The following is a 12,848-nucleotide window of genomic DNA, read 5'->3' as shown; positions in this document are numbered from 1 at the left end:
TTGCCTTGATTTTGCCAATTAAGACATCCTGGAACGATATTCCTATAGAGGTGAAAGGTGAATACGATTGGTGTACCCAATTGCTGTAAGCCTAAACTTAACATTAACTCTAAACCTATCTCTTAAATCTGATTGGTTTATTGGAACACAACAAGGATGTCAATCTAGGAAAACGTTCGAATTGGTGAAATTACGTTCACACTTGAAATACTGCGCTAAAGATGAAAGGATCTCTTTCATCATAGATGATCTCTTATATATTGGTGTAATTTTTCAAAGAATCTTTAAGAAACAGAGCTTACCCGAAGCATGTTCATCTGTATTCCATCCTGAAAGAAGCTCCACACCTGTGGGCCGACCTCCTCCCAGGCCCGACCCATGTTCCTAAGTCTTTCTAACTCCTCAAAGGTAGTGTTTGCCTGGGTAAACACACACAAACACACAAACTTACAAAGGTTAGATGCATTCAAATAAAAGTAAGCACAAATTAAATAATTTTGTTTAGTTTTGTTTAGCATTCAATGGCACCGTCACAAAGACAGAACAATACTCAGGTGGTGGCAACTGGTCGTCTGCTTAGCGTTTGACCACAGAATGACTGAATTCCCACCAGGAGCAGTTTACACAGTCCCAATGAAAGCCCTACTGCATAAACAGAGAAACTGAAGCTTTCTAAAGCTGATCTGATGGGACTAAAGCCATGGCCCATTGCCCAGGGCAAGCATGTCCTCACCTAAGCCTGTCCTGCACTGGAGCTCTCTCCAGGGGCAAAACCTTACCTCCCTCCTTCACTCAAATTCTTTGTTTTTTGCTTCCACTTTACCAATTTGAGAGGCACCAAGGAAAGATTCACAAAGAGCTGCATTTACACAAATGAATTGTTTTTATGTTCTGTTATGTTGCCCATGAGTCCTTGTTTGTCCAGAGCAGTTAAACTGCCCACTGTACTTCAGAACGATCCTCCAAGTCCTGCACATTCTTCGGTTTTCTAGAATCTTCTGAATATTTCAACCCTTTCCAACAGTGACTATACGATTTTGGGTTCCATCTTTCACAATTGAGACAACTGAGGCACTCATTTACAACTATTACAAAAGGTAAAAACATTCAATGGTGCTCAAGGAGGCAGCAGAATGCTTTTTGAGCCAGGGGTGTAAACTTTAACAAGATGATGTCTATTTCTTTCTTATTTTGATTTAATATCACATTTTTCATTTAATATTGACCTTCAGAAGCTACATAATATATTCACATGTGGTAACTTTTTATTTTGATAGTTCACTTCTGACATTCTACTATAAGTAAACTACATGTCATATTAGTCATTAGAGTATTAGTCTTTTTAGTTAATATCTAGTAACACTATTTTGATGGTCCCACAACCGACATTCAACTGACTATAAGTAACTTTGCAAGTACATGTCAACTTATTCTACAAACCCGAACCCTAACCTAACAGTCAATTAATACTCTAATGAGAGTTAGTTGACATGTAGTTGCAAATTTTGTTGCAAAGTTACTTATGGTCAGTAGAATGTCTAAAGTGGACTATCAAATATAAGTGTAACTTTACATGTTTCCCAGAAAACAGTTACTCTGTTACTCAAACAAAAAAGTTGGACAAGTAGTCGTTTTTATGCATTTGCCAGTCTAAGACTTTCAGATGCCAGATGTATAAAAACAACTACCTATTTGAAGCAACTTACCTGTCATTTAAGGTATATTTTATCAGTTGCCAATGGCATTCTTGACTTTTTGAGGTACAGGAATGCTAAGGGTATGCTATACGTGGAAAGAGAGGAAACTCATTTACAAAGCACCCAACCGAAAAACCTGCAGTCCTGCTTACATAAGAATCGGAGGGAGCAAAAGCCAGTCAGCTGGTCATATGTCCTGAAGTGTTCCTAAAACACACATAGCCTCTATGGGAAGCCGTCAGTCCTGCGTCATTTCCCCTCCGGCTAACCCGCTGACATGTCTGCAGCAATGTGTTGATTTATCTGGCAGGCCCGGAGCAAGATTAGTTGTTGCATTAATACACTCATCTACTGTTGTTCCAGGTGTTTGTACAGTCAATGAAGAGCTGTTTCTCTTACATTTTTAATGATCTGTCTGACAGCAGGGGAATCAGGAGCATACAGAATTTTGCCCATCAGGAAAGGCTTGACTGAACTCCACACAATCCTTGTGACCGGATTGGACTCCAAATCCTTCATGAGGTCATTACAGAACGGAGCTGAAAGAGATACAGAGTTATGGGAAACACAAGAACATTCTCTTCTCCTCTTTTCCTCTTCATCAGTCTAAACTAAATTCTGTGTAAAGTACAGTACTCACTGGCCGTGTGATCGTAGTTGTACTTCCCCTCTCCCCTTGTGCTGTTGATACCCAAAAAGGCTTTGTAGTTGTTATCCTCGTACCAGTTGAAGGAGGTGACCCTGGAGAAGGCCCCTTCAGTGTAGCCACAGAACAAGCTGGAGGTGGCGGCCATGAGTTGGCTGAAAGATGGAGTCTCATGGGACTGAAGCAATAGAGAGACCACTTGCAGGAGGTCTTTAGAGCTAGTTCTGTCAAACAGCTGTTGAACAAGGAGTATAGGAGGTTTTTTTTTTCAAATATCAAAATGAATGTGCACTTTTTAATTTAGCTAAAGAAACTAAAAAGCAATCAATGATTTGAGAATACAGTGGCTCCAAAGAAGTATACAGACAGTTAAGTCACATTTAATGCATGGATGTCATTGCGTTACTCATAATATCAAATATTCTATATTTCTGTTTTAAAGCACAAGCTCACTTATCAAGGAAAAGATTTCATAAAAACGTTTGGCTCAAAATTGGATAGTTACAAAATATGCTAAAAAGAATTTGGATACTTTCTGGTTGTCTAACTTAGAACATGAAGAACATTTAATTTAATTTCAGTTGGTTAAAAGTCATGTCAAATTTTTGTATTTAATGCAATATAATTCATATTCCGTATGTGTGACTTCAATGTCCAGATTGGGGATCCTTGTGGATTTAACTACTTCCAACTTACAGAACAATAATAAATCATTAATTGTACTAAAATATTTCTGATTTGGTTTGTGCCGAAATCACCGTAATCTGCACATCTTTCAACAAAGTAAGGAGTTAGAATTTAATTTCTGTCATGGAGTCAGAAGGCAAACCAAATCTTTTGGCACCAAACTAAAATCCCTCTGGGTGGGAAAGTCCATTATCCTCTAAACTCAAACACATCAAAGCCTACAGACACAGGACAGATAATCTGAGCCTCTGGGGTCCACAGTTCTACGGCAGGTGAAGAGAGAGAAAAAACAGCGTCTAGAGGATGTCAGATAACAGCAGTCCATAGATTCATACAAACTCCTTCAAACAAAAGCCAGCAAGTTCTGTAAAACACATTTTGTTTCCTCACAAGTTAATAAAAAGGGATATTCTTGGAAAACAGGAGACAGTAAATTCCTGGATTTTTCATTATGTTGTCCTTGGTACATCTGGCCCAGTGGTATGGAGAACATGATGAAAAAGGAATTCGGAAAATTAGTAATTGGCGTCAGGGTCCCTAGCCCGGCGACAGAAAAAAAGACCAGCCCCACCGACAGGAAGTCCCTGACTTGTAGAGCTGCAGGCACACTGACACACTTTAACCAGCAGACATTGACGTATAACATCCGTGCTGCGTTTCCCCCTTTGCAGCAGGGTATAAAGTGCCCTCAACTGTCAACTAACCATTTACAATGAATCGGACTGAGCAGTGGCTGAAATTAGCTTTCCGCACACACACCAATGATATCTCCATATCCGTATTCTTGTTGTAAAAAGTCACGCAGAGGAAATCGTGATTTCCTGATCGCTAAAAATACAGTTGAACTTTTGTAGGACCCTGAGGCCCATACGCACCGCTCTCAGCTTCTCAGACACGGCAGGCAGAAGTCGGGCCCAGAAGTGCAAGTCGACTCCATTGGAGTAGTTATCAAGAACTAGAGGAAGCTGGGAATGAGAAATGAGGACCATCAAGTTATATTGCATAGACGAATAGATATACAGTGCATTCAATACATTCAATACATTAACAGTCCATGGGGCAGATTTACTAAACATCTGAATCATTGATATACTATTATAGTTTTTGTTAATATTTTTTATTTTATATATTTTCAAGTAATTTTTATTTTTAATGTCTGTGTCTATATAGTTTTTATCATATATTTTATTGATCAAGTTTTTAGTTTATTTAGTTCTAATTATTTAGTGCTTTAAATTAAATTAATCAAAAAAGAGAAATGCTGCCTTGGCAACTAGCTGAAATTAATTTTATTTTCAGAAAACTTTTATTTAAGTAATGAAAATGTTTTTATGGTTTCAGTTTTAGTAATAATTAACAATAATAACACTGGTTTCAGTTACATTTATGTATAAAACATATGTATAAAATGAAATTAACATTTTAAACGGTGTCCAAATCATTTTAGCTGAAGTAGCAAAGCAGGGTTTGGGAAATGCGTGTATAGCTCACATCCTGTCTTCCGAGATGTAACACTTCCAGAAACAATCTTTCTTCTACAGTATCCAAGCTACTTTACAATGGACCAGGAGGGACCAAGTTCAGGAAATGCCATGTATGTGTGTCACAGGAGCAACCTCAAATATGAGACATCCTTCCTATCAGCCTCTCAATCTATCTCTAATGCTAAAAGTGACTTATAACATGTTCATATGGATCCAGCCATCATTGTTTCCATATGACTGACAATTAGAGTCATAATACTTGCAGTGTTCAAGTGTAACGTGATGCTAACAACACATGAGTGGCTTTGGATAAAAGTGTCTATCAAATGAATAAACATTAATGTATTTATGTATCTGTTCAGAGGGGGAAGCTTGGATAAAGTAGTCTTTAGTACAGTCTATCATTATTAGTACAGCAGAGGTGTGTTGACTGTAATCTAATTAGTGAAATAGGCCAAGTCAGTTCCCTTCACTAACACTGATCGGGTGACTCAGGCTAACGCCCCTCTGTCCTCTCCCCACGCTCATTTAGAAACCATAAACTACCAAGAACAACCAGGAAGGGTGTGTGGAGCTACTAACTCTACAAAAATTTAGGAGCTATCATCAAACAGGAAGTACAAAACTTGCTGTTGCTATAATCAATCATTAATCTTCCTTTGTTCCATTTCACTTACAAATGAATGAACTTGAAATAATGAAATGATAATAAAAATGAAATTGAAAAGGGTGGGAAAATACAAAAATACTTTTTTTAAAGTTTTTAAAAATAACTGCATAATTTTTGAAAATGGGTTCACAGTCTTTTATAAATAAGCCTAAGTTAAACATTTTATTCTTATTATAAATGTAGCCCTAAATGATCCCCATCAGGCTTCTTATTTATTTTAACCAGGCCAAAATGTCCTTGGTCAACCATCTTTCTCTGCTTTTTTTCTGGTAATCAACATTCTAGACCATCATATACCAGCCGAGACCTACATGGAAATTCATGCAGGCTTAGGGGCTTTTCCCACAGAACATGTTTTTGCATTTCATTATGCTGCTTTTCCATTCTTTTTCTGTAAGCATCCACTAGACAAACATGTTTGGGATCTCATGTCGCGTCTTTAGCAGTGCATGATATGGAAATGTAAAAATGCAATACTCAAATTAATTTAGATTTAACTTAACAGATTTTTTAACACAAAACTGTATTCGTAAATGGCTCCTTAAAAGGATTTTAAAGTATTGCACTCAAAGATGAAAATGCTGTCATCATTCATTCTGTTGAACACAAAAGAAGATATTTTGAAGAACAGATATTTTAACCAAACAGTTTGGGTTCCGATTGACTTTCATTGTAATTTTTTTCCAAATGGAAACTATTTTTTTAAATGTCAGAAACGTTAAAAACATTCCTTAAAATATCTTCTTTTGTATTCCACAGAAGAAAAAAAGTCATACAGGTTTGGAATGACAAGGGTAAGCAAATGATGACAGAATTTAAATTTGGGGGTGGACTATCTCTTTAAGCTGGTCTTTTTGGTGTATACTACATTCTGAACCTTAATTCTTTGTTGCTTCCACCCAAAACATGAGCTGATTTGACTTCCCTCATGGTGGGCATAGCTATCTGTGTCAGCACTTCCTCTACACCCAAACCCATTTCCAACATTTACAAATGATATTAGTGATTTTATTGAGTGTATGAGTAGACTGACCAAGCGGAAAAGTTTGAAGAAGTCGAGGTTAGCATAGAATTTGTCCTCAATAATCTGAAGACGCTGTGGGGTGAGAACGCACATGGCATTGCGCACAGTATACAGGCCCCAACGGCTCGGGAAAATAAGGAAACGCTCAAGAAGAGTCTGACTGCAGGCGATGTCATTCAGATGGAGATCAGGAACTCCATATGCAAACTGAGAGAGACAGACAGTGAAAAACAGAATGAAAAGATTAGGAGTGGAGGGCAGTTAATACTTTGTTAGTCTGAGCCGGACTTAAACATTCAGCAGTAGTAAAATGTTTCTGGAAATAGATAAAAATAGATAGTTCGAGTGATCTCTAAAAATATCTGTCATGTATCAGTCTGTGATTGACATAGAACATATCAAAACCGCAACATAACAAATCAGTTTTCTTGCTGCAATGTTTTAGTAGTGTTGTTTTAGCACATGGAGTAAGACACTAGCACCCATAACACTGAAAAAGAGACATCAATGCAAATTTTTTTAGCATCAACTATTTTTTTTGGTTAAGTTGAGATTTTTACTAGCTAAAGTTGCTATGCTAACATTCTCTATAAAGACATATTAGCATTAGCGTTACTAATGCGACAAGAATACTTACTATTTCTATGAAAAAAATACTGGTTTATTTATAATTTTAATACATATTTAATGAATGTTTTGAGTACACACAAACTCATATAGGCCAACGGTATGTTATAATGCTATCTACATTAGCACAATTCACAGTATTGATCAATGTATCACAGAAAACAATATGGTAAACATTTGAAAGACATACAAATGCATGAGCAACAAAAGAGCCCATGTGTTTTAACATTAGGTTTGAAAATGAAAATGTGCAAAATTTTCTCTCATAGTGTACAACATGCACAGGTTAAAAGTCAAAACAACAGATACACATGCAGATAGTCAGCCAGACTCAACCTGTACTCAACCTTCATCAAACATCTATTAAGAAACACCACCAGGTTCCCCATGGAATAGCATTTCAACTCAAGGAAGGGGCACACAAGAGGATGGCAACAAAATTGGAGGAAATCATTAACATCCTGGAACAGCTTTAACCATCAGCTTAAATCACAAGAAACACATCTGAGGTGTTGCTGCCTGCTACCATTAGACAATACAACATCTGCTATTTATATACTATGACATAATAGTAGCTACAACATGTATGTTTACATAATCCTTATGCTTTTAATTTATCTGTAGGTGTGTAAAATGTAGATATCACATATTTGATATACTGTATGTGACATTGTAAATCATTTGAATAAAAATCAAACCGTTCAAAGGTTTGGGAAATTAACTAAATTAAAACTAAATTCTAATTTTTTTTTTTTTTTGAAATTAATGTTTTTATTTAGGATGCATTAAATTGATCAAAAGTACAGTAAATACATTTACAATATAGTGCTACAAAATATTCATTTCAAATAAATGCTGTCGATGCACTTTCTATTCATCAAAGAATCCCTAAAAAATTATCGATGTTTCCACAAAAATATTAAGCAGCGCAACCATCTCCTTCACACTTGTTTCCCTTCTTACTTTGAATTTGTTTTATGTCTGCAACTTTCATCATGAAACAATCAGGGGAAAAACAATGGTGACGTGTACAGTATCCGAGGTATGTACAAGCAGCTAACAACAATATTCAGACATTATAAACAACTTCACTGCATCCGAAATCGAATACTTCCCTACTATATTTAGTATGCGAAAAACAGTTTGCTAAAAGAGTACTATACATATATTCGAAAAACAGTAGGCGAATAATACCTGAATGACTTCGGCCAAGATTCTGAAGTGTGCATTTGATGGACACTTTACAATCCCATGAGGCTGTGGGAGAGGATTTATGAAAGGAAGTGAAACAACGCAACTGATGCTGGTAATTCACATGACAGAAACAAAATGGCGGGTGTAGTGCGTCCAAATTTCATTCATAATACCCATCTTCATACTGTATATTTTTTTAACGTTGACAAAGTAAATTCACATTCAAATGTAGTACCTACTCCGACAGTACGCGATTTTCGTACGCAGCGCTTGTGTGTCTTTGCCTCAACAATGGGCTACACCCTTGGATGAAACATACATATAGATGCAAGCCCTGGCTCAGAACCAGTGTGCAAAAAAACAACAACTGGAAAACCTCCAGCTTCATGCATCCTCTCTAACTAGCTTCCTCTCTCTTTCTCTATTTCATTGGTAGCTAAAGACTTATCCAACCAGGACATTCCATCTTCTTCTGTACGCCCCTGCTGGCTGACTGGCAGCACCTCTGAGAAACCCTTCAAAATGCCTTGCATTCCTCTCCCTTACATTTCCATATGAAAGTGACTCGGACCCTAATGTTCTTGTGTTCATGCAATCACTTCCTCTAGACCTGCTCTTCTCTTTGTCCACATCGCTGCCCTCAAGATCAAAGGAGACAGGTTCTCGTGCAAATCATCATCGGTGCTTTGTTCTCACTGGAAAATAAACCCACAAAGAATCTCGGGGCAGGGTAACATGGGGGCGATGTTCAGCCAGAGCCGTTCTGCCTTAGGTTGGGGGTCTGATTACTCACAGGGCCATGGGATGACAAATATATACATCACAAAAGGTCTGTACAGAGAGCTGAGAAAGCCAAACATGCAGTCTGATGCTGAACAAACGGGCATTTTGAGAAACGGCCAAGATTCTCTCGGTCTCAAACAGAGACATTCAAGTCCAGCAACAAAGCAGCAGAGAAAGCAGATGAATTTTTGTCTCTGCGGCGAAATCATCTTTGCATCATTCACGATTAAATTAGACAATCACAAAAAAGGACGGTTCGGGTTAGTGACCTCTCTGAGTTTTGGAGGCTTCAAGCTGAACCCTTAGCTGTAATGTAAATAGATGCAAAGATATTCTGGAAGTTACAGATTAAAATGACTATTTTCATATTGTAGGCAGTAAATGGATGATTTTTATTATCTAAATAAATGATGGCTGTTTTGTGTAAATAATTTAAAAACAAAACTCTAAAAACTAAAATGAACTGTTCCTGTTATTACTAAAATATACTGCTACAAGTGTATTTAGGCATCACAACATTATAATGTACAGCATTAAAAATGGATATTTTTATTTTGAGATTTGCTAAAAGATTACATTTAACATTGTTATTAAACTATAAGTGTTTTTTAAGATTAACTTTAAGGTAGTGTTAGATGACAGCAATGGTCACAAAATGTAAAAAATAGGTGAAATGAGCATGCACTTATAAATATAAAAAATCTCTAATATCACCCATATAGCTAATATTGGTATTAATATATCGTCCATTTCCAGAGCCAATTTCAATTATAATGGCCTAAATATGAGTTTAACCTTAACTTTTCTACTCATTTTGCATGCAAAGGCTAAGCAATCTTATTACATTCTCCTCTGGAATATTTCATTCTAATGGATATTATAAGTGTTAAAGGTACAGTAGCAAAAATAGTTTAATTCTAAGGGAAAGAAATCATATTCTTAATGAGTTTTTTGTCTTGTTTCCAGACAAAAATGTAAAAGCACTCAAAAAAAATGTATTTACTTGATGGGCAACATAGCAAAGATTAAGACTTTTTTTTAAAGATTGTGTCTTTAATATAAGTGTAAACAAGTAAAAAACTAAATTAATATTTTGTTGTTTCTTCTCAAGTAAACTTATCTTCTTTTAATTTTTTTTATTATTATTTTACCTGGAAAACAATCCAAAAAAAAAAAACAGTTATTGAAAACTAATTAAAACGCATACCGTATTTTATAGTGTGGTGGGAAATGGACATATGAAAAGTAAATGACAAATTATTCAAATTATTCCAATATTTATATTGGATATTTCTGGATCACATAATTTCAGCAGTCAACGCAGTTTACCTGTTCAGGTCGGATCTGTGAATGAACCAGCTGATGCACCACAGATTCTGTTAGAGGAACATCTCTGAGCAGATATGAAGTGAGAGTTTCGTCATCCTTCAAAATGTCCTCCACTTTCACGCCTCGACCTGCACACGGAGTGAACAAAATGTGTGACAACAGGATTCCAGAGTGAAGAATTTCAATAGGATGAAAAAATGTAGCACTTCAACACTTAAGAGATGCTCAGCTGGAAGGATTTCAGCAGCATAACTATCATTCTAATGAGATGAACAGATAAAAAACAGCTCTGGTATGCCAGGCATCCATGACCTGCTGAAATATGGCCAATATATCGCTCTGTTTATGCTTATTTTTGAAAGAAAGTGTAAAGAGGATGTGATAAAGGAGAAAGATTACGGCATGAATTAGTGCCAGGAACCTAGAGGAGCCAGAGAGCCAGTTTCACACAAGACAAAAAACAAGTCACGGACCTTTTTTCTCAAGGGCCACGAAGCTATTAGCACTTTGAACGCGAGCTGCTGCACGTAGGACAAAGCTTAAGACAGGTTCTTCTGCCAGGAACCAAAAGATCATTCATTCCTGCCCTCACCATAATGCACTGGACAAATATTCAGTCAATCACCAGAGAACAATCAATCACATTCCACTGAAGGCCATAGACATTTGTTTTTCTAGCGAGGAGAGGCCAATTAGAGCTTTCAGCGAAGGAATGCCAGACTCAAACCCAGACAACTTCTATTTGTGTGTCCCGTCATGAGGTAAACAAATGGAAGTGCTTTCTCTAAAAATAATAGTATGGAAGGAGCATAAGCTTCTTAGCATTCCCCATGAAAGAACCTCTTCAAGGCAGATTGAGCATGTGATGTAATCTGAGAGAGTGGTGTAAACAGTGAAGGAATGGCTGGCAAGCCGAGGTGACGTGAGGTTTACTGACCTGCGATCAGTTCGGGATTGGTTCGGAGAGTGTCCATGAAGTTGCTCATGGCCATGAGTTCTCGCCATAGCCGTCCCAACTGCAGGAACTCTGTATCTTCAAACAGCAGCTCCTGCGCGTCCATCCAAAACCGAGCCAGTCTGAACAGAGAGGGGTGCGTGTGTATTGGAGCAATGGAGGACTAGATCATCTGCATCATTTTTTTCATTTGCACATGAAACAAATCAACTCACATTGAGCTGTTGTAGTTAGACACCAGGCCTGGAGACTCTCCACGGGTCGAGTGCTGGAAACAGGGGTTGTTGGCATTGCAGAAGATCCCTTGGATCCATGGAAGGATGCCAGTGGAGGGCATGGCTTTGTTTGGAAAATGACCTGAGATGGAGCAAACTGGTCATTAATGCCAACAACATATGGATCACAAACATCAGCGAGAACGGTTGCTTTTTGAATGTGACTAGAAATACTGTAATACAGAATAAAAAATGGAATTATTATTAATATGATAAGATAATATTATCTATTATTTTTCTGTAATATATATATATATACACAAAAATGCACTAAATATTTACTACTTTTACTAACTTATATATAGAGTATTTTTTTATTTAAATATTTTTTTTATGAAAATAAAATGTTTAAAAATGTATTTAATTATAAACTATTAAAATCATCTTCAACCATTCATACATTCATGTTGGCGGTAAAGAGGGTTAGCTTTTCTCAGCCAAACCAGTCCAATGAATAGCACCACAGGCCACATAATCTCCATAAAGAGCCGTGTCTGGGGTTAAAATACAACAAAAATACATTAGAAAGGCTCAAGAAGAATTGCAGACAAAGAACATCTATCCTACACAGTAAATATACAAAACTTTTGAGCTGTATATATTAGATGAAGTTGTTCAGGTCCTAGTTCAAATCTTAACCCATATTCATTGCATAACATGACTTGAATTCCCTTTTGCTGAGTTAAATGTAGTAATTTCCAGCTTTACTATGCGTATACTGAAGGAACAAGCTGATCACCTTCTGCCTCTTTCGGATGGTCCAGTTTTTCCAGAGGAGCAGCTGCACTTGGCTGTTGGTTCCCATGATTGCTGCTCTTCACCCCAACAGGGGTCACGTACAGGTGACCTACCTGGACAAAACAATGGGAAAAAAGACACATTTTATCTCCATCAGACATTTAAAGATGTTTATAAGTCTGATTAATGCAACAAATATATGAGTTAAACGCAATGGTCTAATCCCATTCTAAGAATACATATATGACTTCATGCATTTAGTTCCGAAGCAGTTTTACACACAGAAAATAGTGGCTTGCAATCCTCCAGTGAGCAACCCAAAGGCAGCAGGGAAAGATGAGCAAGAAACCAAAGCAACCAAACTGTTTCTGTCTTCGACCCCTCAGAAAAGTACAAAATAAATACGCTGCGTCTAAATCATAAGGCCAGTCATGAGACATAATGAGATGAGAAATGATTAGTGTGGGCTGTAAATACAGTTCAGCATATTAGAGACAAACACGGTGCTCTTACGTAACAGGCCTGCATGCTCCTTTATGCAACACTCAATAACCATTCATGCATTCATGCGGAAATGGCTAAAAGACAGATGCAAAAGATAATTAAACAGAAAGAACTCACCTCAGGAGAAGAAGGCTCTTTTACGCTTACATCTGCTGAAGCTCATGGCCGTCTTTACTCGACTGACTGTAGGTTTGGTGCAGACACTAAGCAGGTTTGTAATCTGATTGATTTAAGC

At 37.1% G+C, this 12,848-nt stretch overlaps 1 protein-coding gene across 2 annotated transcripts in view; it reads right to left on the bottom strand.

Annotated features, from left to right (window-relative positions):
• The window catches only part of abca4a (ATP-binding cassette, sub-family A (ABC1), member 4a), a 32,279-nt gene extending 19,431 nt beyond the window's left edge, over positions 1–12,848 (bottom strand). For both annotated transcript variants that reach the window (XM_077245048.1, XM_077245049.1), the window contains exons 1-11: positions 12,731–12,848; positions 12,111–12,222; positions 11,772–11,865; positions 11,312–11,453; positions 11,079–11,218; positions 10,142–10,269; positions 6,218–6,415; positions 3,906–3,995; positions 2,338–2,578; positions 2,097–2,236; positions 303–419 (exon numbers count right to left, since the gene is read on the bottom strand). In XM_077245048.1, coding sequence (XP_077101163.1) covers positions 303–419; positions 2,097–2,236; positions 2,338–2,578; positions 3,906–3,995; positions 6,218–6,415; positions 10,142–10,269; positions 11,079–11,218; positions 11,312–11,453; positions 11,772–11,865; positions 12,111–12,176 — 1,356 coding nt within the window. In that variant the 5' untranslated portion in view covers positions 12,177–12,222; positions 12,731–12,848. The remainder of the gene's footprint in view (positions 1–302; positions 420–2,096; positions 2,237–2,337; positions 2,579–3,905; positions 3,996–6,217; positions 6,416–10,141; positions 10,270–11,078; positions 11,219–11,311; positions 11,454–11,771; positions 11,866–12,110; positions 12,223–12,730) is intronic.

Source organism: Siphateles boraxobius, unplaced genomic scaffold, assembly GCF_051911475.1.
Source record: "Siphateles boraxobius isolate OS27281-9 unplaced genomic scaffold, OSU_SipBor_1 26, whole genome shotgun sequence".
Classification (NCBI taxonomy): Eukaryota; Metazoa; Chordata; class Actinopteri; order Cypriniformes; family Leuciscidae; genus Siphateles; species Siphateles boraxobius.
Note: the sequence above shows the minus strand (reverse complement) of the source record. Positions and strands in the feature narration are given on the sequence as shown.